The 26,795-nt window shown below is 54.4% G+C and overlaps 1 protein-coding gene across 2 annotated transcripts in view; it reads left to right on the top strand.

Annotated features, from left to right (window-relative positions):
- ERFL (ETS repressor factor like) overlaps positions 1–26,795 on the top strand; it is an 87,241-nt gene that overhangs the window by 36,325 nt on the left and 24,121 nt on the right. The window contains exons 1-2 of one of the 2 annotated variants that reach the window (XM_077336735.1): positions 18,774–18,880; positions 21,654–21,735. In XM_077336735.1, the coding sequence (XP_077192850.1) occupies positions 21,672–21,735 (64 nt within the window). In that variant the 5' untranslated portion in view covers positions 18,774–18,880; positions 21,654–21,671. Of the gene's footprint in view, positions 1–18,773; positions 18,881–21,653; positions 21,736–26,795 lie in introns of those variants that run through there. The other variant, XM_077336736.1, reaches the window with a different exon arrangement.

Below are 26,795 nucleotides of genomic sequence, written 5' to 3'. Positions count from 1 at the left end.
GCCGTGCAATGTATTATGGCTGCTGTGACCCTAAGAGCCCAGGCTAGGCCGATGTCATTGGATCTGGGACGCTAAGCAGGGTCAGCCCTGGCTAGTATTTGGATAGGAGAATATCCGAGTCATGATAGGGAGGCAGGCCATGGCAGACCACCTCTGGATGTCTCTTGCCTTGACAATCCTCCAATGCCACTGTCAATCAGCTGTGACTTGACAGCAAAAACTATTTACCATATATACTCGCAGAGAAGCCGACCTGCATAGAAGTCGAGGCGACTGATTTTTACCACAAAATCTGGGCAAACTTATTGACTTCAGCATATAAGCCGAGGGTGGGAAATGCTCCATCCTCACAGGCTCTCCCATCCAGCCCCCCCCCAACAAATACAGGAACATCAAGAGGATGAATAGCTGCTGATTTTTGTGTCCTGCTTTTCACCCACAGCAGCCAAAAGAATAGTTTGGAAGAAGTGTTTAGGAAGAGGAAGAAGTGAAGGCAAAAGGAAAAAAAGACCAGAGTCCCTCAGTCAAACCGCTGATGTCCCACAAGCTGCCAGAGCAAGCTCAGCTTTCAGTACACATTTGCAAAAGGCAATGAAACGATTGGCTGGCTGGAGCAGGCTTTTATTTCAATTACCGTATATACTCGCGTATAAGCAGGTAAAGGTAAAGGTATCCCCTGTGCAAGCACCGAGTCATGTCTGACCCTTGGGGTGACGCCCTCTAGCGTTTTCATGGCAGACTCAATACGGGGTGGCTTGCCAGTGCCTTCCCCGTATAAGCAGAGGAGGGCTTTTTCAGTGTGAAAAAAGGTGCTGAAAAACTAGGCTTATACGCGAGTACACATGCTTTGCATGTTTTAGAGTCTACTGCTTGTTTTTGTTAGGTTTCTTTTTGCTGTTCTTCCGGGGGGGGGTTTGCTGGATTTCAACTGCATCTGACAAAGGGCACCTGCACACAAAAGCTTATCCCTTGACTAAAACTTTGTTGGTCTTAAAGGTGCTGCTGGACACAAACTTTATTCTGGATTTTTAACCTTTTGTGGTATTCTGATAGATCAAGATGGGCAGCCATGTTTGGCTGTAGCAGCAGAAAAGAGCCAAGGTCCAGGAGCACCTTCAAGACCAACCAACCACCTGTCACCTGGTGACAGGTGACGAGCTTTTGGGAGTCCCTGCTCACTTCTCAAGAGGGGGAGCTGTGTTAGTCTGTCCGTAGCAGCAGAAAAGAACAAGATTCCAGGAGCACCGTAAAGACTGACCAAATCTGTGAAAGGGGAGGAGTTTTCACATGAGCAGTGACTCTCAAAATTGTGTTAGTCTTTACGGTGCTCCTGGAATCTTGGTTTAAGAATGTTCTGAGGTTATTTGTGTATATTCGAATCCACAGAGAGTTTTCAAAGGGTGGGGAGATGTGAGCTTTTGAGAGATAGCACTTCCTTCGTCAGATACCAACTAGGGGTGTAATCCCTTTTTAGCCTAATACAGGCCTTCTTGAGAATCGGTGTGGGTGGAACAGTGTGGGAACCAAATAGCTCAAATATATGAAGACACCTTAAAGCCAGATTAGTTTGAGGCCGACTAGTTTCCAAATCTCTAGTTCTTGGGGCGACTGTGGTGGAGATGAGTTTTGTTACTAGTCTACCTTACTCCCTGGGAGTCAAAAGATCACATCAGGCAGTCATTAAAAAGGATTCCAAGAGATACTGACATCATCTGATCCCAACAGCAAAGATACCTAGCGAAAGACATTAATACTGTCCGTCTGGGATCTTATAAGGGAGAGGCAGAAGAACAATATTTCTTGTCTCTGAACCCTTTGCTGGATTTTCTGAGAGCCTGCATGGTGTAGTGGTTAAGAACAGCGGCCACTAATCCAGAGATCTAGGTTCGATTCCCCACTTCTCCACACGCAGTCAGCTGGGTGACCTTGGCCTAGTCCCAGTTCTCCCAGAGCTCTCTCAGCCCCACCTGCCTCACGGGCTGTCTGCTGTGAGAATTGTAAGGTGCTTTGAGACTCCTCCAGGCAGTGAAAAGCCGGGTACAAAAAACACAAATGAGGGCACTTTCACTTGTGCAAAATCATGCGGTTTCAGTCCAGCCACCCTAGGCCATTGGGCCACAGCAAAATCCAGGTGCAAAGTTAATTGAACATGGATTGAAAGTGCGCTGTTTAGTGTACCCAAAGTCAATTAGAGAAATACTTAGGGAGGGTGGTGTGTTTAGATGAAACCAGGGTCTCATCATGTAATCTTTGCAGCATTTAGCACAGGGGTGGTGAAACTGCGGCCCTCCAGATGCCCATGGACTACAAATCCCATGAGCCCCTGCCAGCGTTCGCTTATGGGAATTGTAGTTCATGGACATCTGGAGGGCCGCAGTTTCACCACCCCTGATTGTGTTAAGACCTATTCGGAGGTTTAGCTTCAGTTCTATGTTTTATCGATTTCTGGTTGGCTCTACCACCCTAATCCTGTGGTGCTTTCGTTGACTGTACTGCCCACTTTGGGGTCATCCGCCTGGCATCTGAATGAGTGGCGGACCAGAAAGGGCAAAAGACCATCAATGGCAGGGGTAGTCAAACTGCGGCCCTCCAGATGTCCATGGACTACAATTCCCAGGAGCCCCCTGCCAGCGAATGCTGGCAGGGGGCTCCTGGGAATTGTAGTCCATGGACATCTGGAGGGCCGCAGTTTGACTACCCCTGATCAAGGGAGTGAAGCTCCCGTCCGGCCTGGGGGGCTGTGGCGCCGTCCGTGGTGCCGGGAAGGCCCATAGGGGCACCGGAGCATCCTCATTCCGCACACAACTGTCAGGGCATTGTTCTGCATGGGGAAATCCAGCAGCAAAAGCACATGGGAAGCGCATTATACTACATGCATAGAACTCATTCCCCGCACGTAGGGTAACTTTGCTGCTGGATTTCCCTGAGCAGGACAGGAAATCTACTTCGAAGGTGCCTTATCCTACAGGTGTGTGTGATGAACTGTGTGGAGGTGCCTCTCTCTGCCCCCCCCCCCACATGATGGGGACAGGGTTTGGCGCCCCCCCTCCCCTTACGGCTGCCAGAGTCGCCCCTGACAAATGGGCTGTGCGACTGAGTGGCGAGAGTTCAATTAGCAAACACGCGGAGCGCGCCATCGGCGTAAGTGACCTTACAAGTTTAATTAACGTCCCATCATTATGAGAGATTGAGATCAAACCGCCGTCACTTTGATGAATTAACAAATTATCACCCAGAGGTCCGCGTGTCCCACCCACCGCCCTCCGTCGCCCCGGCCCTCCCCCCTCCCTCCCCGAGATCCGGCGGGCGGGCTGGGATCCCAGGCGCTGTGCGCTCCGGACGCCGCTTGGCGATCCCTTCCCGGAGTCCCCGCCGCGCTTTGGGGCCAGGCAGGAAGCCCCCCTCCCCACCCGCTTCCATCGAACAGAATGGGGGCAGTCCCACCCAGGCCGGCCTGCCCGGCGAGCGGGAGAGGCGGCGGGCGCGATCCACCAAGATCTTGGCCTGCGCCGGTTTTCCCCCTGCGCGAACGAGAAGCGCAGCTACATGCACGGGATCCCCTCCCCTGTGCTGGCATCGGGAGCACCGGAGCCTCCTTTCCTCCCGATTCCTGAGTGGTGCGAGGCAGTAGCGAAAGGGCTTTAGGATCGGGCGCGGTGGATAGGTCACACAAGGGCCTCGAAGAGACGTTTGGCGTTGTTTGTTTTCCCCTCTCCCCCCCCCCCGGAAGAGAATGGGAGGGGCATCCACAGGTGTGTGGGGAGTGCGCACTGGCTGCGCTGCAGGGCTCGATTGCCACTGGAGGAGATCCAGCTGCCAATGACAGCCCGTGCGCCGCCCCTGCGTGGGGTCCTGGTTCAAGAGCGGAGGCCTCGACCCCGGAGAGCCGCCTTTGACTTCCTGCCCCTCCCCCCATGCAGCCAGCTGGGTGACCTTGAGCTAGTCCCCGTTCTCTCAGAGCTGTTCTCCCACAGCAGCTCTCTCGGCCCTGGGAGGGGAAAGGGAAAGGGAAAGGGAAAGGTTTGGGGACATCTTCGAGTCATGGCAAGCGAGGTATTAAAAAAAACAGCTCTGTCCAATAGCCAGCGCAGTATGGATAGGCCGAGCTCATCCGGTCCGGGAAGCTAAGCAGGCTGGGCCGTGGGTCGTCTGTCCCGGCTCACTTCCTCAGATACAGCTCGAGTGGGAGTTCAGCCTGTCACAAGGTTGACGGCCGAGGGATTTCCCCCTTCTGGGTGGCTAAAGGTGGCGCCTTCCAGATGGGTTGCCCAGTTAGTCTGCCTGTAGCAGCAGAGAAGAGCCTCTTGTGGTGCAGAGTGGTAAGGCAGCCGAAGCTGTCTGTCCATGAGGTTGGGAGTTCGATCCCAGCAGCCGGCTCAAGGTCGACTCAGCCTTCCATCCTTCCGAGGTCGGTAAAATGAGTACCCAGATTGCTGCTGGGGGGTAAACGGTAATGACTGGGGAAGGCACTGGCAAACCACCCCATATTGAGTCTGCCAAGAAAAGGAGATACCTTTACCTTTAGCAGCAGAAAAGAGCCAGAGTCCAGCAGCAGAAACAAACAAGACAATTGTGTGTGTGTGTGTGTGTGTGTGTGTGGTGCGGTCCAGGGGTGGATCTCCATTTGGCAAGCCCAAATGGCTAAGGCGTGGGACCTCCACTTCTCCAAGGTTACATTTAAAAAAAAAATGCATGCCCAACTCCTTGTTGTTTTCAAGTGATATCTTTACAACGTCAGGCCCTAGCCGCCTCGTTCGTCTGAATGGCCCTCGGCGCAGCCTGCTGTGGGGCTGAAGAGGGCAGCCTCTATTGACCGGAGAGCTGGGTTTGAGTCCTCTGTCCTTCTCCACCTGCAGCCAGCTGGGTGACCTTGGGCCAGCCCCAGTTCTCTCAGCCCCATCTACCTCGCAGCGCGCCTGTTGTGGGGAGAGGAAGGGGAAGCTTCTGGGGAGCTCCTTTGGGTAGTGAAAAGCGGGGTCCAACCCCCCCCCCCCCCATCTCTTCTCTTCCTCGCCACCGGGAACTCACTGACTTGCAGTCTGTAGGCCGGCCTGGTTGCTTCGTGTGGCCCTGGGCCCTTGAGGGAGTCTCCTGTCCACGAAAGGGGAATGCGGGGAGTTAAAGGGGCGATTTTTCTTTTGGGGGGAAGAACAACTCGGTGAACTCCTCCGAGTAGCCCTGTTGGTCTGAAGTAGCACAATCAAATCAGAGTCCAGTGGCACCTTTAAGACCAACAAAGATTTATTCAAGGCGTGAGCTTTCGAGTGCTTGCACTCGAAAGCTCGCGCCTTGAATAAATCTTTCCTGGTCTTAAAGGTGCCACTGGACTCTGATTTGATTGTCCTCTGCGAACGTGTGAATGGATGACTCGCTGGCGGGATGTAATCCGGGAAGGTTCCCGTGCTGCCACTGGGCCCCGCAGGATACTTCATGTAAGGCCCGATCTTCATTCATTCCGGGCCTGAGAAGAGAAAAGTCGAAATCTTTCTCTCCCCCCCCCCTCCTTCCCCTTCCCTCTCTTATTTGTTTTCCAACTTCGCTTTCTCGCCCAGCCTCCCCCCCCCGCCCCCGCCGCTTCTTGCCTTTGAGTCTGGAGGCCAATCTCTCCCCCCCCCCCGCCCTCCATTCCCCAAACGCTCTCCTCCACATCCGCCTGCCCCCCCTCCCGCCCCCCGCCTCTCCTTTCCCTGTGGGATCAAAAGCTGCGCAAACAGCCCCGAAGCCACCGGGCTGCTAATCGGAACGCGGAGAATTCAGCCCGACGCCCCGCCGCAGCGAGACGGGAAGGGGGCGGGGGGGAGGTCTGAGCGCAAAAAAAAAGGGGGGATGTTTTCTTTTCGGGGAATCTAGTTGGATCCGGGGAGGGCAGGAGGCCTGGGCTCACCCGATCGGCTCGGATCAGGGGGAGCAGGGAAAGGAGACCCCCTCCCCCCAGCCCCCCAGCCCCCCAGCCCCCCAGCCCTGGCCCCCAGTTGCCTTGACAGACTCTTGCGGGGGTGGCCAGAAATCGGTTTGGTGGGGGGTGGGGGGCGAGCGCAGTGGGGGTGGGGTCCGGAGAATCCGCGTGTTCGGTCCCCGCAGGTTCCCCGCTTCGGTCCGGCTGCCAGGTCTTTGGGGAAGGGGCCTGGCTGCGGTGGCTGACGGTTTCTCCTCCGCCCGGCTTTCCTCTCCCCGCCGGCCCCTTCCCCGTCCTTTCCGGGAGCCGGCGCGTCTTAGAGCGGCCTAATTGCCAATCGATGGCGTGCGCGGCCCGCTGGGGGCCGGCGAAGTGCTTGCGGGATGCTAATGCCAATTCCACCTCCGCCGTCCCCCCCTCCCCCAGGTGGCCCGATGAGGACGGGCTCCCGCACCGGTTGAGCCGGCCGCGGCCCCGATCCCTGCGGCCTTGCCCGTCGGCGGCGCGGAAACGGCCCCCGGGAGGAAAAGCGCTCCTTTGGCCGGGCGCGCTGGAGCCCTCAAGGCTGAAGGAAGGGCCGCCTCGCCGCCGCCGCCCGTCCGAGAAAGAGCTGGGGAGCGGCGTGCGTGCCTGGCGGATTGGGGCCCCGCTCGGCTCGACCAGGCTCGAGGAAGGCCGGGACCCCCCATCCTCCACGGCAACCCTTTCCCTCCCGATGCCCTCGCTGGCCTGGCCTCTCCTCTCCCTTGTGCCGGTGAAGGACGGCGACACGAAGGATATCTTGCACGTGTGAATGCGCCAGAGGGTAACCGTATCGGGTCTGCGGCAGATTCGAGGCCGGGTTTGAAGTGAAGCGATTGAGGGTCGACCACCCCGGTGGATCTAGACGCGAGCGCCGTAAATCGGATCTCAAATCTGGAGAGCCGGGTCTGATCCCGCACTCCTCCTCCACGTGCAGCCAGCTGGGCGACCTCGAGCCAGTCGCAGCTCCCTCTCAGCCCCAGGCACCTCACAGGGAGAGGGTTGGAAAGGGGCGCCTTCGGGTCGTGGCAAGCGGGGTATAAAAAAGCAACAGCTTTTCTTCTTCTCTTGTTCGGTTCCTCCTTCAGGGTAGTCAAACTGCGGCCCTCCAGACGTCCATGGACTACAATTCTCATGAGGCCGCAGTTTGACTACCCCTGCTCCAGATCAATCCTTTGCCGCTGGATTCAGTTCTCCCGCTCGGGTGGAAGCCGGCCGGAGAACCCATTCTAGATCTTTCCCGAGCGGAGAGGAAAGCCCTTCCGCCCCTATTACCATAGATGAGGGGGAGGCTCGTCTCCTATCCCCCCCGCCCCCGCCGCCCCCCCTCCCCCCCGGAATCAGGGCGGCCGAGAAAACAGCCCATCGCTCGGGATCTGGACGGTGCCACCCTTGCGCGCAGTCTGGGCGCCGCTGCGGAACGGGAATGTCTTCGGGCTCCGGGGCCTTCGCCTCCGCCGACCGGGCCCTACTTGGTAGGCGAAGCGGCTGACGCTGCGGCAGCGCCCGGAGTCGCCCCCTGAGGGTTTTGTCGCTCCGCAGCCGGCCGCCTCCTCCACGGAAGGGCCTCTCGGTGGGTTTTGACACTCTCTTGTCGTGGCGGCAGGCAGGCAGGCAGGCAGGAGGCGGCTGCGGACCTCGGCCGGGGAGCCAACAGTCAGGCAGGGGGGCTGGCCTTGGAGGGGGTTGTGGAAGAAGGCCAAGAGCAGGCAGGCCTGGGTGGCGGGAGGGACGGAGAAAGGAAGGGGGAAGGGGGAAGGGGGAAGCGGAATGGAGAGGAAAGGAAGGACGCGGACTTTACACAGATGGCAGTGGGGAGGACTTTGCTGCCAGAGGCTGTGGTGATGGCCACAGGAATAAACAGCTTCAAAAGGGGATGAGAGAAATTCATGGGGGAGAAGTCCCTCAGCGGCTACTGGCCATGGTGGCTGAGGGGAACCCCACATTCAGAGGCAGTAAGCCTCTGAGGCCCAGAGCCAGGAGGCAACCTCAGGGGAAGGCCTCGGCCTCTCTGCCATGTTGTTGACCTTCCACAGGAACTGGCTGGCCCCTGTGTGAGGCAGGAGGCTGGACTGGATGGACCCTGGTCTGATCCAGCAGGGCTCTTCTGAGGTTCTTAGGAAGATCTTGGCGAATGCTGACATAGGCTCATGGGAATTGTAGTCCATGGACATCTGGAGGGCCGCAGTTTGACTACCCCAGGAACTGGCTGGCTGCTGTGTGAGGCAGGAGGCTGGATTAGATGCATCTCTGTTCTGATTCAGCAGGGCTGATGTTCATATGAAACAGACTGTATGAGAGGCCAGATATATGTAATGTTAGTGTGTTGGAACAGGACCCAGGGGAGCTAGTTTTTAATCCTAACTCTGCCATAGAAGCCCACTGGATGACCTTGGGCCAATCACATACTCTGTGCCTATCCTACCTCACATGGTTGTGGATTTTCAAAAATGAAATAAAGGGCAATGGTGCAAGTCGCTTTTGTAGGAGGAAGGAAAGTGAATAAATAAATATGAGAGTAATATTAATAGCTGTGAAGGTGAATGGGATTAATCAAATGGGATATCTTATTTAAGAAGGATCCAACTGAATTGACTTTGATTGGCCAGGAATATCTCTGCACACACAGGTTGTAATTTGTACTGAGGCTACACTCTGCACTTGCTCAGAGGCATTATTTTTTCTTTTGTTGTTTCAGCTGTCAGAAAGGCTAAACTCATAACCTGAAAGGTGGTGAACTGTAGTGCAGATTCTGTCTCCAATTACTGGAGGAATGGCTAGATAAGTCTGTAGAAAATGAAGGGAAAGGAGGGAGTTGGGGGGTGGGGCGGTCTGGAGTTTTCCTGGAACCACAGCTGATCTCTAGGCCACAAAGATCAGTTCTTCTGGAGGAAATGGCAGCTTGGAAGGGTGCACTCTGGGGCACTGTCACCTGCTGAACTGTCCGTCCTCCCCAAACTCTTCCCTCCCCCCTCCCTGGTCTCCCCTGTCCCCAGATTTCCAGGAATTTCTCAAGACCGTAAGTAAGGGTAGTCAAACTGCGGCCCTCCAGATGTCCATGGACTACAAGTCCCATGAGCCCCCACCAGCATTCCATGGACATCTGGAGGACCGCAGTTTGACTACTCCTGCAGTAAAGTATGAGGAGAGGTGGGGAGAGGGACTGAAAGGGGGAAGTGGAGGGGCAGCAGTTAACACCCATCCCGATATATCACACGCACGTTGCGGGAGAAACAGCAGCCCCCCAATAGCCTGTCAAGGAAGCAGGACCAAGCTATGGTGAGGATCCTGAGGTGCAGGAGACATTGCCACCGAGAGGGGGCGCACAGAAATGGGCGAGCGACGTCGGAGCGGGCAGCGGCGTGAGGAAGCCCCGAGCCTTTCCCAGGCGGGCGAGCTGTTCTCTTGCGCCCTCTGGGGGCGGCGGACGGCAGAGGCGGTTCTCAATGGCAGAGTCGTCGTCGTCGTCCTCCCCTTTCCGAAATGGCCCCGAACTTTTCTCCCTGTTCCGATCGGGCGAGATGACGACGACGGAGAGATGGATCAGACTGGAGAGGACGGTCTGAGAAGGAATATACCTTGCAGGAAATTTCATTTTTTACATTAGAAGACAGGGACCCAGATGAGGTCTTTTCTCCATAACCTTAATTTCCATCTAAAACCACCAAGATTCTGCCTTCTTCCCACCCGTCTCTGCCCTTTACCTCTTTCTAGCCTGGAAGACTAGAGCGTGGGGATGTGTGGACGGTTCATCTCCCCGGATCCAGCGTGTATTTATTTATGATACTCCGCTGCTCCGGGAGACGTTCATTAAGGCGCAGATTTCAAAGGGAACCCGGCAGCCGGAAGGGATCGCTCGGCGTGTATGTCTGCAGAAGGGCCGGGGAGGGAGGCGAAGCGGGGCGGGGGCTGGGGTGGAATTTCCCAGCATTTTAACTCTCTTGCTTTCTCCGCTCTCTTCTTTCTCTTCTTCTTCTGTTAAACAAACAAATGATGAATAAAGCATCGGCCACTCAGGAGCAATTTCACGTCCTCCCCCCTGTATGTTTAATTCCTGCTCTTTAGAAAAATTAATTCCTCCCTTCTCTTAATTCTCCCCGCCCGCCTTCATTAATTCTTGGGCAGTTTTGTACACCGCTTTCCCATTAGCTGCGTTTTCTCCTGCTTCTGTCAATTCCCACGCAGACCCCCGACCGGAGATGGTTTTTCATCAAGCTTCTTTTTTTCATAAAGGATCAAATCTTTTTCATTCCTTCTCTCTCTCTCTCTCTCTCTCTCTCTCTTTCTCCCTCCCTCCTGTCCCCCAATTCTGTATCTATAGCCCCCTCCTTTCGGTCCTCTCTTTCCCTGTTCAGTTAACTAGGAAGGAAGGAAGGAAGGAAGGAAGGAAGGAAGGAAGGAAGGAAGGAAGGAAGGAGGAAGGGAGGTGAGCGGGAGAGGGAGAGGGAGGGAGTTAGTTAAGAGATGGCCATAATACATACACCTTGCAGGAAATTTCATTTTTTAATTAGAAGATAGGAACCCAGATGAGGTTTTTTCCCCTCCATAACCCTAATTTCCATCTAAAACTACCTCGATTCTGCCTTCTTCCCACCCATCTCTGCCCATTCGAGACTCCCAAGATCTCTCTCTCTCTCTCTCTCTCTCTCTCTCTCTCTCTCATTCCGCCCAGACTCACCCAGCTGTCTTGAAGAAATAGCCTCAGAGAGCCGCAAGTGTTAGGAAATTAAAACTTTTCCAGTGCCCCTGTTCCCCTAAGTGTCCCCCCTCCCCCAGTGACTCAGTGACAATTTCAGTGGTCCTCTCATTCCGAGTCTCTCTCCATCTCTCTCTTCTTTCTGGCTCTTTATTTTAGAAAGATCAGAGGGAAAAATATGAATTTTTTTTTAGGGAGAAAAAAAAGGAAAAATCAATTTTAATTTCAGTTTAGAAGATTGTGTTAACAGGGGAGCGAGATGGGCCGCACATCACTCGAGGTGTCTCTGCTATTCAGCCCGTCGGTGCTTTTCTTTCCTGGGCGATTGCTCGGACAGAAAGGCTCGCCCCCCCCCCCACCGCCGCCCCCCCTTCTCTTCAAGGCCCATTCAGCGAGACGCGAAGGCCTCGCCCGCCCCCCTTTGGAAAACAGACGCGTCCTTCTCTGCGGATGGTCGCCGGAGAAAAAGACGGCCGTTGGCCAAGGCGGGCGACTCAGCCTGGAAGACGGGCAGGTTTGGTGGTCTTTGAACATGCCGCCCAGCTTCAGGGGGTTTTGGGTCAAGTAGGTCTTCCCCCCTCTTCCTTTTCTCTCTCCTCCTGCTCTTCCTCCTCTTCCTCCGTCTCCAAGGTGCCCCTCCGTCTCCAAGAAGCGTGAGGCTTCTTGGGAGGGATCTGAGCTCTTGGGAAGGCCTTTTGCCTTCGCTTCCTTCTGAGCAAGCCCCCATTCCGAGGAGAGACTCATAGGATCCGCGGGCCCTTTCAGTCCCTTTTCCTCGCAAGTTTCGTTCTAGTTTCGGAGTGTCTGGGCCTGCGCTGGGGGGCATCTGCATGCATCCCCCTGTGCGCCACATCTCCTCCCCTCCCCTCCCTCGGCCACCTCCTGGCCCTCCGTGGCCTCTCCCCGCAGAGCTGGACTCGGTCTGTCCCCTGCTCTAGCTGCCATAAACGGAATGGCCATCACATGCCGATTCTCAGGCTTGCCAACCTCCCGGTGGGAGCTGGAGATCTCCCAAGGTTCCAACTGATCTCCAGGTGACATGGATCAGTTCCCCCGGAGAAAATGGTCGCTTTGAAGGGTGTGGCATCATACCCCATTGAAGTCCCTTCCCTTCCCTCCCCAAACCCCACCATCCTTAGGCTCCGCCCTCCAACATCTCCAAGTATTTCCCAACCAGGAACGAACAACCCGACTGGTTAGACTGTAACCTCCTCAGGGCAGAGATCTGCCTTGCCTCCTCCCGCCTTTATTACTCTGCAAAGGGCTAGGGACTTGGGTCGTGTTTTGAGCACTCGCGCTGATGTGAATACAGCTCTCTCTAGCAAGCCAGCCAAGTCGCATAAGGCAGGGAAAGGCACTGAACTCTCTTTAAGTCCGCCAGCTAGACGTCTTTATTTATTTACTTTACTAGTCTGCCTTTCTCAGTGGGACTGAAGGCAAATTCCACATAGTGAGGCAATACCTCACTGTAGGATGGGACATTCAGTAGTCAAGGAAAGCGGATTAGGATCACTGACATGTAGAACCAACCAGAAAAGAAGCAAAGGAGCAAAGAAGCATTAACAAGATGCATTGATTTAACCTTGCAAAAAATCCACAGCAGGATCCAATTTACAGCAAGCTGTAGTAGACTAAGGGTGACCAAAGTGTGGCTCTCTAGAGGTCCATCGACTACAATTCCCATGAGCCCCTGCAAGTGCTGGCAGGAGCCCATGGGAATTGTAACCTATGAATGTCTGGAGAGCCACAATTTGGCCACCCCCGCAGGGTAGACCGCAGTCCTGGCTCATTGACCCTGCTGGAAAAGGCCTCCGGAAGAATTCAGTTTTGCATAATTGCAGGAAAGGCGGAAGAGCCGAAGCCCCCCCCCCTTCTGCCCCATTCAATATCTTTCACTTCCTCCTTCCTCTTGCGACCCCTGTTCTTTGCATTCCCGCCCAGCCTGACCTAAGGGACTTGTGCCAACTTTGCAGGGCGGGAAGCTTTCCAGCGCCTCAGGGAAAGCGCTGTATAAATGTAGCTGTAACGCTGGCTCTTAGCAAAGACTACTGAGAGCTCCTAGTGCCTTGGACACATTGGGGATCTGGGTTCAAATCCCCGCTCGTCCAGGAAAACTCACTAGGTACCCCTGGGGAAGGGGCAGTCATTGCTGCTCAGCCAACTCTACCCCAGAGTTGTGTTAGGGATAGAATGGAGGAAGGGAGAGCCCTCGGAGGAGAAAGGAAGGGGTGGTCCTGCGCACCTGGTGGAACTTTAGAGGGAGGTCCAGACCGGTGGTGCCCGGAAGACAATCCCACCGAGTTAGATGGCCCATTCTGTCAAGGAAAGCCGAAGGCACCCTGCGTTTTTTTTGTCAGTTCACTAATTCAGTTCCTTTCTCTCCCAGGGGCGCCCCGGGCGGCTTACAGCCTTTTCCGCTCCTCCTCTGCCTTGTCCCCGCAGCAGTCCTGGGAGGTAGGCAAGGCGGACAGAGGGCGCGACTGACCCGTGATCATCCAAAGAGCTTTCATGGCAGGATTCGAACCTGGGTCTTCCAGATCCTAGCCAGTCGTTCTTCACCACTACCCCGCCCGGCGCCTGCGTGAAGCCGTGAATGCCAGCGTCTTAGGTCACGATCCACGAAGAAGCTTCCTTGCTCGGACAGGAGAGACTTCTCCTGCTCTCCGTCCCAATCCGTCCTTGCGGCAATGTCCTCAGTAGGCCTCAAGAGAGGCGAAAGAGGAAGGAGCCGGTGGATCCCACCCACCAGGGTTTAGGAACTGGGCTACAATAGCCTCGCCCTGATATGACTGCTCTGTGAAAACAGAATGATCAGGACTGTAACTAGCTCAAGGTCACTCCGCTGGCTGCATGTGGAAGGGGAGTGTGTCCTCAAGCAGCTACAGGGCAGGTGTGTTGAACAGGGCACACCTGCAGGCGCCAACCAGCCAAGCCTGAGCTCTCCCTCTGCCCCCACTCCAAAAAGATCTCACGGATTTTAATGGGAGAAGTTATAAATGTGTTTCCCTCTCCCCAGTTAAAACAATGGGGCATTCAAAAATCTAAACTGTGGCTGGTCTAATATCTGAGCCAGCTTGGTGTAGGGGTTAGGAGTGCGGACTTCTAATCTGGGAACTGGGTTTGATTCCCCACTCCTCCTCCACATGCAGCCAGCTGGGTGACCTTGGGCTCGCCACAGCACTGATAAAGCTGTTCTGACCGAGCAGGAATCTCTGGGCTCTCTCAGCCTCACTCACCTCACAGGGTGTCTGTTGTGGGGAGAGGAAAGGGAAGGCGATTGGAAGCCGCTTGGAGACTCCTTCAGGTAGAGAAAAGTGGCATATAAGAACCAGCTCTTCTTCTATCTGAGGTGGATCACATTGGAGAACCCCCTAGGCTGCACATTCTGGGGCAAAAGAAATAGTGTTAGTGGCTTCATATACGTGTTGCTTACATTATTATGCAGCATAAAGGGATAAGGCAGCTATAGGGCAGGTGTATTAAAGAAGACACACCTGTAGGCACACACACACAATTAGGTCCTGGCTCAGTAGAAGACTGCCTCATATACCCGTGGGGCTCTTAAACCAACTTGGGTGTGGGTCTCTGCCCCGAAGGGCTTGCAGCCTACGGCCTTAATTGTAAGGTGGCTCCGACGACCAATAAGGTGGGGTTTAGCGATCCCTTTGGGGGCTTCATCTCCGGGTGCAAAATGAGTCTTCGTGGGGAGGGAGTCCTTGGATTTGGGCAAAAAGAATCGAAGGGGAAAAGAGGTGGGGGGGGGGTGCACCGGATTTTATTTGCCGATCTCTCCTTTCCACTGAGGGAGTTGTTGTTGAGGGGATCACCAACAAGAGTTCCGATTTCCCGGGAAAGAAAGGAAGGGGGGGGGGGCAAAAAGATGCCCAAACGGCTGTTAGGAGAACTTCTAAATACATTAAAAATAATCAAACGAGGCAGCGCGACGCGTGAGGAGGGGAGAAGCCCTATTAGACTGTTAAGAAAATAATTATTAATTACTTTGCTTAATAAATTGCTAGCTGGCTTTCCCGGAGAGCTGCTCCCTGTGACTGCAGGGACGTGGCTGGTATAATAAACGACCCGTCTCCGCGCATCAAACCCGCGCGCGGCTCTATCTGCCAGGCTCCCTCCTACAGATTGCTGTAATTCTTTCTTTCTTTCTTTCTTTCTTTCTTTCTTTCTTTCTTTCTTTCTTTCTTTCTTTCTTTCTTTCTTTGACCGGGACAGCCCCCTTCCTTTCAACCATGGAGTCTCCTTTCAGTCTCCTAAAACCTCAAGCGATCCAACCCCCCCCCCCCTGCAATTTTATTAAGCTTGCATCCCGCGTGTTTAAATATCTGTCCGGTACTTAAAGGCGGCCGGTTCCCTCGCCTCTTTCCCGCCCGCCCGGCCGCCCCCTCCTCTTTCCTTCCCTCGCTTCTCTTCTCTGTCTTGTTAGAGGCAGGTATTTGAGTTTTGATCTGAGATTTCAGATCAAAGAGGCTTCGTCGGCTATTAGTTTCATGGCTCCGCATTGATCCCCTATCGACCAAGCGGAGTTTGCCCTAACACGCGTAGAGGGGCTGCTTAGAACAGGCCTGGTGGAATGGGGAGGGCGGGAGGCGGGGGGGGGCGTCCGGCTCTGGCTTCTTTCGCCGGAGGTTATGGAACAATGAGGGGAGAAGGAAGAAACGCTTTTCATCCTCCAAACGCCGCTGCCAGATATCCAAATCGATAATTAATGACAATGAATAATTTACAGTATCGATTTCCAAAGGGGGGGGAGAAGTTGGCAAACATATCCTTTAAGATTAAAAACACAGAGAAAACCCTACAAACACGACAGTCCATTCCCCCCTCCCCCGCCGCCCATCTCCAAAATCGCGAGGAAAAAAAATCCAAAAACTTGCAAAGTTAGGTGCGATTTGCATTCCAAATCAAAGGCCGGCCGCTGGCCTGCGTGTTTTTTCCCAAGCTTTTTGCGCGCCTGTGCGTGCGTCAGTGCTGCTAGCCCTACACATTGAGGGCTTTCGAGGCAGAATATTGGGGGGGGGGGGATAGACATACCTGGGCGACAACTTTCAAACGGCAGATTAATCAACTGGCGTTTAGAGTGGATTAACTGGCAGAGGGCCAATTTCGGGGCATGGCTTCACCTCTTTTGTTTTCCCTGTGTTGTTGTTTTGCCGTCGAGACTCACACAGCTGGCTCGTGGCGACCCGCATGCAGTTTTCAAGGCGAGAATGTTCCAAGGTGGTTTGCTATTGCCTGCCTCCGTCTGAAGCCCCTGCCTGGTATTCCCGTGGTCCTCCCCATGCAACTTCTAGCCGGGGCTGACCTTCCTTAGTTTCCGAGATATGACAAGATCAGGCTAGCCCGGACGATCCCAGGCAGGGCAAGGAACAAGAGGCAGAAAATCCTCTTTCCTCTTCCCAGAGGGGCTGGTGGCTGCTGTTCTTCAACTATTTCACACTTCCATCATTTCCTCCAAAAATCACCTATATCAGGGCATCAGACACATTCCACTTTCTTTTCAGTTTAATCTGTTTTTATAAGGCAGCTGCTCAGTCAGCCAACCGTGCGATCCTATGCACCATTACTCTTCATAGGATCGCACAGTACAGGTAGTCATCCATTGATGAAGATAGGCATAGATAGCCAGGTGTTTGTTCTCCCTCTCTTCGTGTGTCCCCGTTAAACCGTGTGCAAAAGTGGTAGAGCCAAGGGGTAGGATGGGAGTGTGCCCATGAACGTACTTGTGGAAGTTTTTAAATTGCACCTCGAATTGATCGTAGAGTCAGGTTTGCAGGTTAATGAATCCGACAGGACGCTTGCTAGAGAGTAGCCTCCCAGAACACAACTGGGCTGACTTCCCGGTACACTGGAGATGTATAACAGAACCCACACACACACACACACACACACACACACACTAATAAACTACCTGCGGTGAGACAAGAAAAAACATATTGGCAACAATGCCCGCCCTATCCTCTCAAAACTGGCAGGCAAGGAAGTATAAAACGTAGATGTCTTGATTTGGGAGACTTTAAAATGCCAGCCTAAAAGATGTTCTTAGTAAACTCTTCCAAGAAGGGAATTGGGGAAATGTATTAGAACAGAGCGCAGAAAAGGGAGGTAAAGGAGGTAGGGCGTGAAGGAGGGGGGGGGATCCTCAATGGCTAGTGCATTTTCTCTGTCTCGTTTTAGGTTACGCGGTTGGGGGGGGTGCGATCCCCCCCTCCCCCAGCTTTAGGAATATGCAGAGATGAGAGAGAGCGAAAGGGAGGGAGAAACGGAGAGGGAGGGGAGGCGGGGAGGAAGAGGGGGGAAGCGAAGAAGGGAAAATTCCCTCGGCTACTTGTTATAACATTTCTCCAGGAGGTTGGAGGGAAGTTGAAAGCCTCGGTAACCGAAATCAAAACTAACAAGGAAATGATCTGCGCCTCTCATCTGGGCCCCGGCTCCTGGGGGCCTGCGGGGGAAATCTGCTCGCTTCCTCTTTGATTTGTAAAAAATGCATTACCTCCCAAATCAAACGGAAAATTACTGCAACCAAGGACGGAGAGGCTGGGAGCAGGGGGGGGGGGGCGGAGATGAGAAGCAGGAGGGGGAGGGCTTTGGTAGCATCCCAGCAGGGCGGGATGTGGGGGAGGGGAACGAAGAGAAGGTGAGGGGGCATATTGCGGGACGATAAAGTGAAAAGGGTGGGGTCTTGGGTAGAGGTGCACATGGCGGTCATCAAGAGAAGGCACCCATTGGACAGGGGGCTGGAGCTGTCCTTGGTGCTGAGTTGCGGCAGAGGCGAGAGGCCGGAACTGTCCCTGGTTCTGAACCTGGTCAGCGTCTGTTTTAAGGTCCCCAAATGTCTATAGCAGGGGTAGTCAAACTGCGGCCCTCCAGATGTCCATGGACTACAATTACCATGAGCCCCTGTCAGTGTTCGCTGGCAGGGGCTCATGGGAATTGTAGTCCATGGACATCTGGAGGGCCGCAGTTTGACTACCCCTGGTCTATAGTCCTGGGCATTGTTCTCTCTCTCTCTCTCTCTCTCTCTCTCTCTCTCTCTCTCTCTCTCTCTCTCTCGCTAGGGGGGGGGGTGCACTATCAGTTAGCCAAGTAGTTGGAAGTAGACAGCGGAACGTCCAATACGCTGGCTGGCATTTGGGTGCGCTTGAGAATGATACAAGCCGCTGTAGCGTGGAGGTTTCTCGCGCCAATGGCTTCAATACCGCATCTCTATGGATGCTGCATAAAACTTTTGGAACTTACCAGACATGTGCCTTCGGGTGTCTTTGCAGAGGGAAATGAGTGAAAATGGGGGGGGGGGGGGGGGTTGGTTTCCCTCAGTCTTCTCATGGCCCTTTGGAAGAGAGGGAAGGAAAGCAGATATTTTTGGGAGGATACTGAAGAGACAGTGGCGGATATGGCGTGCGGGATCGGGGCCACTTGAAAGCCCAGGCAGTGGGTTTTGTTCTGGGAGTATCTGTAAGTAAAGGTATTCTGGAAGTGACAGAATTCAAAAGGATGGGGTGGATATTTTTGGCTGGAACCAGGCGGGCAGACTGGACGGGACGGGGGCAATTCCTCCCTTTTCTTCTTTCCCTGTCTTCCCCGCTCTTTCCTTTCACTTCTTTCATTGAGAGCCCCCCCCCCCCCTTTCCCGCTTCTGTCGGTCGAGGAACCGATCCAGTATGGAAGTGGTTTCCCAAGCAAACACAGCCCCTAATGAAGACAAACGGAGACCAGTTCCCGGCCCCGGCGCCCGTTCCCTTTCGAGCGACGAAGCGCCTGCAGCTTCGCGCTCCTGCCGCCCCGCTCGGTCTCAGCCAATCCCATCGCCACCGCCGGCAGAAGACTAAGAGAGTCCGAAAAGAAGAGGCAAAGAGGGACGGCAAAGGGAGGCCCGTGGAGCCGGCAGATGTTTGGGTGGGGAGAGGAGGTGCGCAAGAGGCAGAAAGAGAAGGGACCTGGACGCACCCTGATTGGAGACGAGGGGAGGGACAGAGACGGGTGGGGGGTGTTTGGATGTGAAACAAGTCGGTTTTCAGAAGCAAAGTTGGCGGAGGAGGGAATGCGAAGGAGACGGGGAAGGAAGGGAAGAAAGAAGGCGGGAGCGGGAGGGCGGCAGGAAAGAAAGACCGTCTCTCTCTCTCTCTCTCTCTCTCTCTCTCTCTCTCTGCGTCGTGTCCGGGAGGCGAAATCCATAAATGATGCGGCTCTGCGGCCCGCGTGTCACTCGCCAGGCGCCGAGCGGAGTCGCCCAGGGCACCGGCTCCGCCGCCGCGGTAATTATCTGACAGCCCGGCCAGCCGCGCGCTCGGCCCGGGGGTGGCTGGAGGGGAAGCGGGGCGAGGGAAGCGAAGGGAGGCGCGGTTGGGCTGGAACAAATAAGCTGGCCGGGGGAGCCACTGAGGCGGGGGGGGGGGAGAGAAGAAGAAGAAGAAAGGGTCGGCGCGGCTGCGGGAGGCGGGTTGCTCGACGGGGAGGGGGGGGGCGGGATCGGCCCCAGATCAGGGCTTCCCAATAATTGCCGGAGATGGAAATATGAATGTGGGCAGAAAAAGGGGAGGTAAGACTGAATCTGGAGCGGTTCAGGGGTGCAAACGAGGGGAGCAGGGAGGCAAACTGTGTATTATTATTATTATTATTAGTATGTGGAGGGGGGTGCCAATATCAAAGGGAACTGAGGGGGGGTTGGGCCTGATGAAGAGAAAGGTTTGGAATATTGTTGTGCCTTGTCTTGGGCATTCACAGAGGAATTGGCTGGCCACTGTGTGAGACAGGAGGCTGGACTAGATGGACTCCTGGTCTGATCCAGCAGGGCTCTTCTCAGGTTCTTAGGTTCTCAGGTTCTCAGGTTCTCAGGTTCTTATGAAGGCCTCAACCTCTCTGCCCTGTGGCTGGCCCTCCAGGGGGAACTGGCTGGCTGTTGTGTGAGACAGGATGCTGGACTAGCTGGACCCCTGGTCTGATCCATCTGGGCTCTTCTTTGGTGTTTATGAAGGCCTTGGCCTCACTGCTCTCTGGTTGGACTTACAGAGGAACTGGTTGGCCATAGCGTGAGATGGGATGCTAGACTGGATTGACCATTGAGCCAGCTGGCCTCTTCTGATGTTCTAACTTGGCTGGGCCTTTCCTTCGCTTTCCCTGTTGTAGCTCTGCTGCTACTTGGATTGCAGGATCTTTGGGGCAGAGATCCATCTCCTCTTTGGAACCAGTACTTTGTGGCCCACCAGGAAACTGGATGCATTTCGAAGGGCCTGATTAGAGGGAGGGAGGGAAGGGTATAGAAGGTCAAAGTATTCTAGCTCAGCCTGGGCTGCTAGGGAGGGGGGTGGGGTGGGGTGGGGTGCGGCGGGCTCAGCGTGGAGGGGCTCGTGGGAAGGCACCTTTTCAAGTCAAGCGGGGAGGGAGAGATTCCTACCCACCGATTAAAGGCCAGCGCCTGAAGGCTTCCGGGACCTGACTTCCGTGCCCGCAGGTCCCACGGCTGTTTACTCAGACGTGACGCTAGTCCTCTCTTGCCAGGCTTAACAGTCGGGCAGCAGGCTCGTCTGAGCGGGGCCGTTGTTTGCCTCAAGCAGCGGCCCAGACGCCTAACCGCAACTGCACGTGTGGATGCCTTGCACGGGTCACAGGTCCCTGCGCATATTCCCCGGGGAAGTTCTTTCGCCGAATCAGCTGTGAGTTCCTGTGGGATTCCAGGCGAATGACTGACCGGCTTCAACACATCGTGGCCAGCTTTGGGTCCCAAGGTCTTCTGGCTGTGGCCACCCGACCCCCCTTTTTCATTTCTGTCTTGAAATTGCTGTTCGCTTGACAGGATCCTCGGTTGAACTAGGGGTGGGGGTGGTTACCCAGAGCGGCCCAACCAACCGGCGTGGCTGCGGGTGGTCGGAAAGGCCGTGGCAGTGCGGGAAATACCTAAGCGGACCAGGGCTTTGGGGCAAGAGAAGGTGTCGGGTCAAAAGGGGAAAGAGGCCAATGGTGCAGGATGAGAGCGCTTGGCGCATCTTCCTTATGCGTTCACACGACCAAAGAAACGCAGGGCAATCTTCGGTTCTGCATCTTCCTTGGGGGTAAAGGCGTTCAACTCGCTGGGAGTTCTGGTTTTTTAAGCCCGATGCATAGACTCGTGAAGATACCTTCTAGTGATGCAGGCTCTCGCTGGCAGCGGCTCTCTGACAGGGGTCTGTCCCATCCCTCCTGCCTGGTCTTTTCTGACTGGAGATGTCGGGATCGAACCATCGAACCGGGGACCTTCTGGAGGCCAAGCAGTCGCTCTTCCCGTGAGCCTCATCAGCCCCTCCGAAGGGAGGCCAGATTTCGACTGACCACCTGGTGGGCTCCCGACAGTGAAATGCTCATGTGTCCGGATGCCTCATGAGTCCGGATGCGTCTTTGTAAACCTGCTTTTGATTGCATTCAGACGTGACGGCGGCGCTCGCCCTTGGAGCAAGCGGCGCCTCGGCCTTGCCGGTCAAAGAGCGAGGAAAAGCCTCCGCGTGCCCTCGAAGGAACGGGGAACCTCCAGCGCGCAGGGCCGCAGGGTCTTGGGGGATGCGGGGGGGGGGGCGGAGAGGTGCTCGGGGGCTCTCTGGGGATGGGGCGAGAAGCGCAGGGAGGCGTCTGGGAAACGGGGCTGGGCAAGACGGCCTTCCCGGCATTTCTGCTGCCAACTTCGACCTCAAATGAAACTTCATGGGGGATGGGGGGGGGGGAGAAGGAGGGAGGTGCTCTTGGCTTGAGGAGAGGCCAGAGTTGACCTTCCTTCCTTCCTTCCTTCCTTCCTTCCTTCCTTCCTTCCTTCCTTCCTTCCTTCCTTCCTTCCTCCCTCCCTCCCTCCCTCTTTCTTTCTTTCTTTCTTTTTCTTCTTTCTTTCTTCTTTCTTTCTTTCTTTCTTTCTTTCTTTCTTTCTTTCTTTCTTTCTTTCTTTCTTTCTTTCTTTCTTTCTTTCTTTCTTTCTTTCTTTCTTTCTTAGTTCTCTTCCATTTCTATCCCTCTTTCCCCTTTCTCAGGCTCCCCCTAGTCTCTCTTATCACTCCTGTTTCTCGACAGGCCTAACCTTCCATCGGCATGGATTGTAACTGCGTCTCAGACCTGCTCCTCACCTCTCCGGTGCCAGCGCTCTGGACTCCAGGTAAGGTGGCCTCCTCTTTGCCACAAACTCCCTCATAGCCCCAGCCGGCCCTCTTCTTGGCCTGATTGACCCACCTGGCCTTTGGTCAGGTGCCCCAGGGCAAGGCCACGTTTGCACCCCTCTGCTCAGCAGGCACATAGACTCCTCAAGGTGGGCACAGAGTTGGTCCTTCCACAAACAAGAAGGGAGTGGCCACCCAGGAACCATCTGGCCTCATGGTGGAGAAGATCCAGCCTTGCGGCAGTTAAAAGGCTCCCCTGACTGTCTTGCCAAACAAAGAAGCTTGTTTGGTGGGTACCCAATGCAGGGCCTTTTCAGTGGCAGCCCCACATCTCTGGAACGGCATTCCCATGGAGATGTGCCTGGCCACCTCACATTCCATCTTCAGGAGGCAGCTGAAGATGGTTTTATTTAGGGCCCCCTTGGATTCCAGCAGACCTACATCTGTGGTTTTAAATCTTGTTTTGATGTCTATTTTTTTGTACTTTATTTGGTGCGTTTTTATATATGTTGCAAGGTTCCCTGAGCTCCCTAAGGAAGAAGTGAGATGTTAAAAATTATTATTATTATTAGACTTATTTCCCGCCTCTCCCAATAGGCTCGAGGCGGGTCACAACAACTAATCCCATTAAAATTCCCATTAAAATATCAGTCTACTAACATGGCGGTTAGTAGATGCTTTACTTTCCAAGAATATTCAGTATCTACTAGGTCAGGGGTGGCCAAACCATGGCTCTCCAGATGTCCATGGACTACAGTTCCCATGAGCCCCTGCCAGCAGCTGGGCCACTCCTGTCTAGTTCAAGCCACAGATGCTCAGGGGAATTCTGTGACCATTTCAGCTCCAAGACGGGATATCCTAGTCTCAACACCAGGGCAGCTATCTACGCAACCTGGTATGTAGCCATCACAGAGTTCCAGGTCACCCTCTCTCTCTCTGTTAGCAACACACACACACAAAGCTTTGCTGTGCCCACTCCTTTTTGTACAGCTCCCCTCCTCCTCCCTCCCCCTCCCCTTGCAGCAAAATCTTCCCCAAGGGGAGACAGCTCGAGAGTTTGTAGCTCCAAGCTCAAGGCTAGGGGGAAATAGGGACAATCAAAGGCAGCGCTTTTGACCGCAGGGCACTCTTTCCCCTGCTGGGCCCTGGAGGACGGAGACTTGCATGTTTCATTAGCCGGCTGACTCCGTTCTCCCCCCCCCTCCCTGCAAGCCCCACATAACAGGCTGCAATAACAGGCTGGAAGCCCAAACAAGAGTCTTCACAGCTTAGTGGCAGTTCATTGTCAGAGGGGAGGGAAAGGAAGGTGCCTACTTTGGTGCCAGCTTGGTGCGGAGGTTAGGAGTGCGGACTTCTAATCTGGATTCTGCACTCCCCCACATGCAGCCAGCTGGGTGACCTTGGGCTCGCCACCGCACTGATAAAGCTGTTCTGACCAAGCAGGAATATCAGGGCTCTCTCAGCCTCACCCACCCCACAGGGTATCTGTTGTGGGGAGAGGAAAGGGAAGGCGAATGTAAGCTGCTTTGGGACTCCTTTGGGTAGAGAAAATGGCGTATAAGAACCAACTCTCCTTCCTTGCTCTCTGTCTCCATGTGTTGGTGTGGTGGTCCAAGCAGGGTTCCCGAATATGGCGTCCTGGGCTCTGCGGCACTCACCCGGGTCTTTTCTGGCTGGGGACCCTGGGGTTAGATTGTCAGACCAGAATCGGGGGAAAAGGTTCAGGCTGACTTGACCCCATTCTCTCTGCCTAACCTACCTCACAGGGTTGGTGTAAGCATAAAACGGAGTCTGGCTGCACAACACCCAGCGCCTGGAGAATATTGAAGGAAGGACAGAATAGAACTGGGCTAAATAAGCAAATTAGACTCTTCACCGTTCTCCAAGGCTCTCAGAGCAGTACATGGGCTTCCCCACCGTTATTTATGCAGTGTTGGATAAGGGGCATCCTGACCTGAATGAGGTGATCTGAGCCTGATCACCTCATAGAATCATAGAATAATAGAATTGCAAGGGACCTCATGGGTCATCTAGTCCAACCCCCTGCACTATGCATTTCTTGGAAGCTAAGCATAGTCAGCTGAGGTTAGTACTTGGATGGGTAGACCACCAAGGACGCCTGGAGTTGCTGTGCAGAGGCAGGCGATGATGGATCACCTCAGTTTGTCTCTTGCCTTGGAAACCATTTTGGATGGCTAAAAGTCAGCTGTAACCTGACGTCAAGTTACCCACAGGCACCATCTGGACTGAGGTTCCACATGATATCTGCATGGGGGCATCTTGGCTGCATCCTCCCTCCCTTCCTAACAAGGAGAGCTGGAGCAGTGTAGTGGTTACAGTCTGAGTAGACCAGGCTTTCATGGCCAAGGTTTCGTGAAACCCCGGGTTTCTTGATGCCCCTGGAAGGGTTTCCTGAACGGGTGGACATTAATTAATGTTGAATATATATTTTAATTCTTTAAAACATTTTTCAGTGATATGACCATCTTGTGATCTCCCCCAATGGCCAATGACGGGCCTGGAGGGGGTGGGAAGGGGAGGGTCCCGGGTGGGTGAGGACACAGCTCTGCTTCCTAACCCTGGTCTGCAGGATGGCACCACTTCTGGGGGTTCTCTGCTGGTCGACCTGGAGCCAGGCGCCCTTCCTCACCCTAAGCTTGCTCACCCCCTTATGGTTGGCTGAGGATTCCAGGCAGGGCTCCAGAGCGGTCATTTCTGGGGCTGGATCAAGTTGGGTCGTGCTGTTGGTCTGTCTCTAGCAGATAAAAAGAACCAGAGTCCCGGAGCACCTCCAAGGCAAATACAATTGGTGGCTGGGGGGGAGGGGGGCTTTTGGTAGTCCCTGCTCACTTCTTCAAAATGGGCATCTCTGTTAGTCCGTCCGTAGCCAGAGAACAGAGCAAGAGTCCCGGAGCCCCTTAAAGATTAACAATGTATTTATTCCCAAGCTGCTTGTGGCATTCTGAAGAACTGAACTGTGAAAGCTCCTAAATGTTCTTAGTCTTGGACTCTTGCTCTTTCCTACATGCCTGGAGTTGTTAGACTGGCCCTCTGGCGTCTAGTTCAAGCCTAGTAGGAGCTGCAAATGCTTCCCAGAAAGATGACAAGGGTACCACGGAAGAGGGCTCAGTTTGTTGCCACCTGCCCTGCAGAGATACTTGTCTTCCTGGACTGTCCTTAGAATAGAAGGATCTGGATTTGCTCCCAAAGCTTCCTGATGCCCTAAAGCAGGGGTGGCCAAACTGTGGCTCTCCTAGAGCAGGGGTTCATGGGAATTGTAGTCCACAGACATCTGGAGAGCCACAGTTTGGCCACCCCTGTCCTAGAGCAATTGTCTTCAACCTGGGCCCATTCTGCACACAGAGGATAATGCACTTTCAATGTGCTTTGGCAGCTGGATTTTCCTGTGCGGAACAGGAAAATCTACTTCGAAAGTGCATTGAAAGTGCATTATCCTATGTGTGCAGAATAGGTCCCTGTCTTGGAACTCCTTGGTGAGCTGTGGAGGCCCACCTGCTGCTTCTCAATTTTCCATCTCGTGATGGAAAGAACCATCGTTTCAAGGCAAGAGGAGTTTGCCATAGCTTGCCCTAGCTTAGCAACTCTGGACTCCAGTCCCAGTCCCAGCACTAACCTGGGCTGACCCTGCTTAGCTTCTGAAATCTCATGGGATTGACTTAGCCTGGGCTGTCCAGGTTATGGCTGAGTTCCATTGAGCTCCATGTCTGGCCTGTCAGCATTCCAGAGGCATCTAGTTGGCCCTTGATTGAAAATATGTTTGACCAGACGGGTATGATGCTGGTAGATTAACGTGACACTCTTAGTACAGGGGGAGTCAAACTGTAGCCCTCCAGATGTCCATAGATTACAATTCCCATGAGCCCCTGCCATTTTCCCTTCTCTTTTTTGGGGTACAGTGGTGAATCTGACTTCAGTACAATGGACAGGTCAGATGGACTCTGTGCTGAAGTTAGAAGAAACTCCATAACCCTGCTGGCCCTAGAGGAGCTGCAGCTCAGTGGCAGAGCCTCTGCTTGGCATGTAGGATGCCCCTGGTTCGATCCCCAGCATCTCAAGATGAAAGGACCAGGCAGGAGGAGATGGGAAAGACCTCCACCCGAGTCCCTGGAGAGCCACAGGGCTGTAGCTCAGTGGCTGAGCCTCTGCTTGGCAGGTCCCAGGTTCAATCCCAGCATCTCCAGATGAAAGGACCAGGCAGGAGGGGATGGCAAAGACCTCCGCCTGAGACCCTGGAGAGCCATGAAGTGGGGCTGGAGGTCAGTAGCAAAGCCTCTGCTTGGCAGGCAGAAGGTCCCAGCTTCAATCCCCAGCATCTCCAGTTAAAAGGATCAGGCACTCGGATGGGAAAGACCTCCGCCTAAGACCTCAGAAAGCTGCTGCCAGGCTGAGTGGAGGAGGCATCCCTGCCTGTTCCTCAAACTCAGCTTGAGCAGAGCTCCTGCAGGACGGAGAGAGGGTTTTGGTCTTTGCGAATGAACCACTTTGTCCAAACCTCTGCAGGGACTGTCGAGAGCCGTGGCATCCAAATGATGGGCTGACATCTGTGGACTACTGGGGGGTGCCGGGAGAGAGAATGCAATTTGCCGCAGGGATGCCAAAGGTAGCTGGAAACCAAGGCACTGACCAGCAGTTCATTAGGCCTCTTAATGATAGATTCACAGATAGAGGCACAGATCTGAGGGAAGCCGGCGTGACCTCCTCGGTGCTGAAGAAGCCCCCGGAGCCCCTTCCCCTTGAAGCCCAGCCCTGGAGAGAGCCCACCTCTTAACAGTGATTAATTAGGCAGGGTGGAGGTGACCAAACAGGCTTGTTTTTTTCAAAGAGACACACAGCAACACACAGAGACACACACAAAACCCCAGGGTCAGGCTGTTAGGAAAGCCCCCAGGAGAGTTCAGAGCAAAGAGCAGAGATCGAAAATCCCCCTCCAGGAGCCGAAGGGAGGGGAGGAAGCGATTTGACTTCTGGAAGGAGATCTCAGAGGACCTGGGCAACAGTTTGGGGAGTTCAGAGGAAGCTCAGGAGCAGAGGTCTGGTG

The sequence above is a fragment of the Paroedura picta genome, chromosome 5 (genome assembly GCF_049243985.1).
Source record: "Paroedura picta isolate Pp20150507F chromosome 5, Ppicta_v3.0, whole genome shotgun sequence".
In the NCBI taxonomy this organism is placed as follows: Eukaryota; Metazoa; Chordata; class Lepidosauria; order Squamata; family Gekkonidae; genus Paroedura; species Paroedura picta.
Note: the sequence above shows the minus strand (reverse complement) of the source record. Positions and strands in the feature narration are given on the sequence as shown.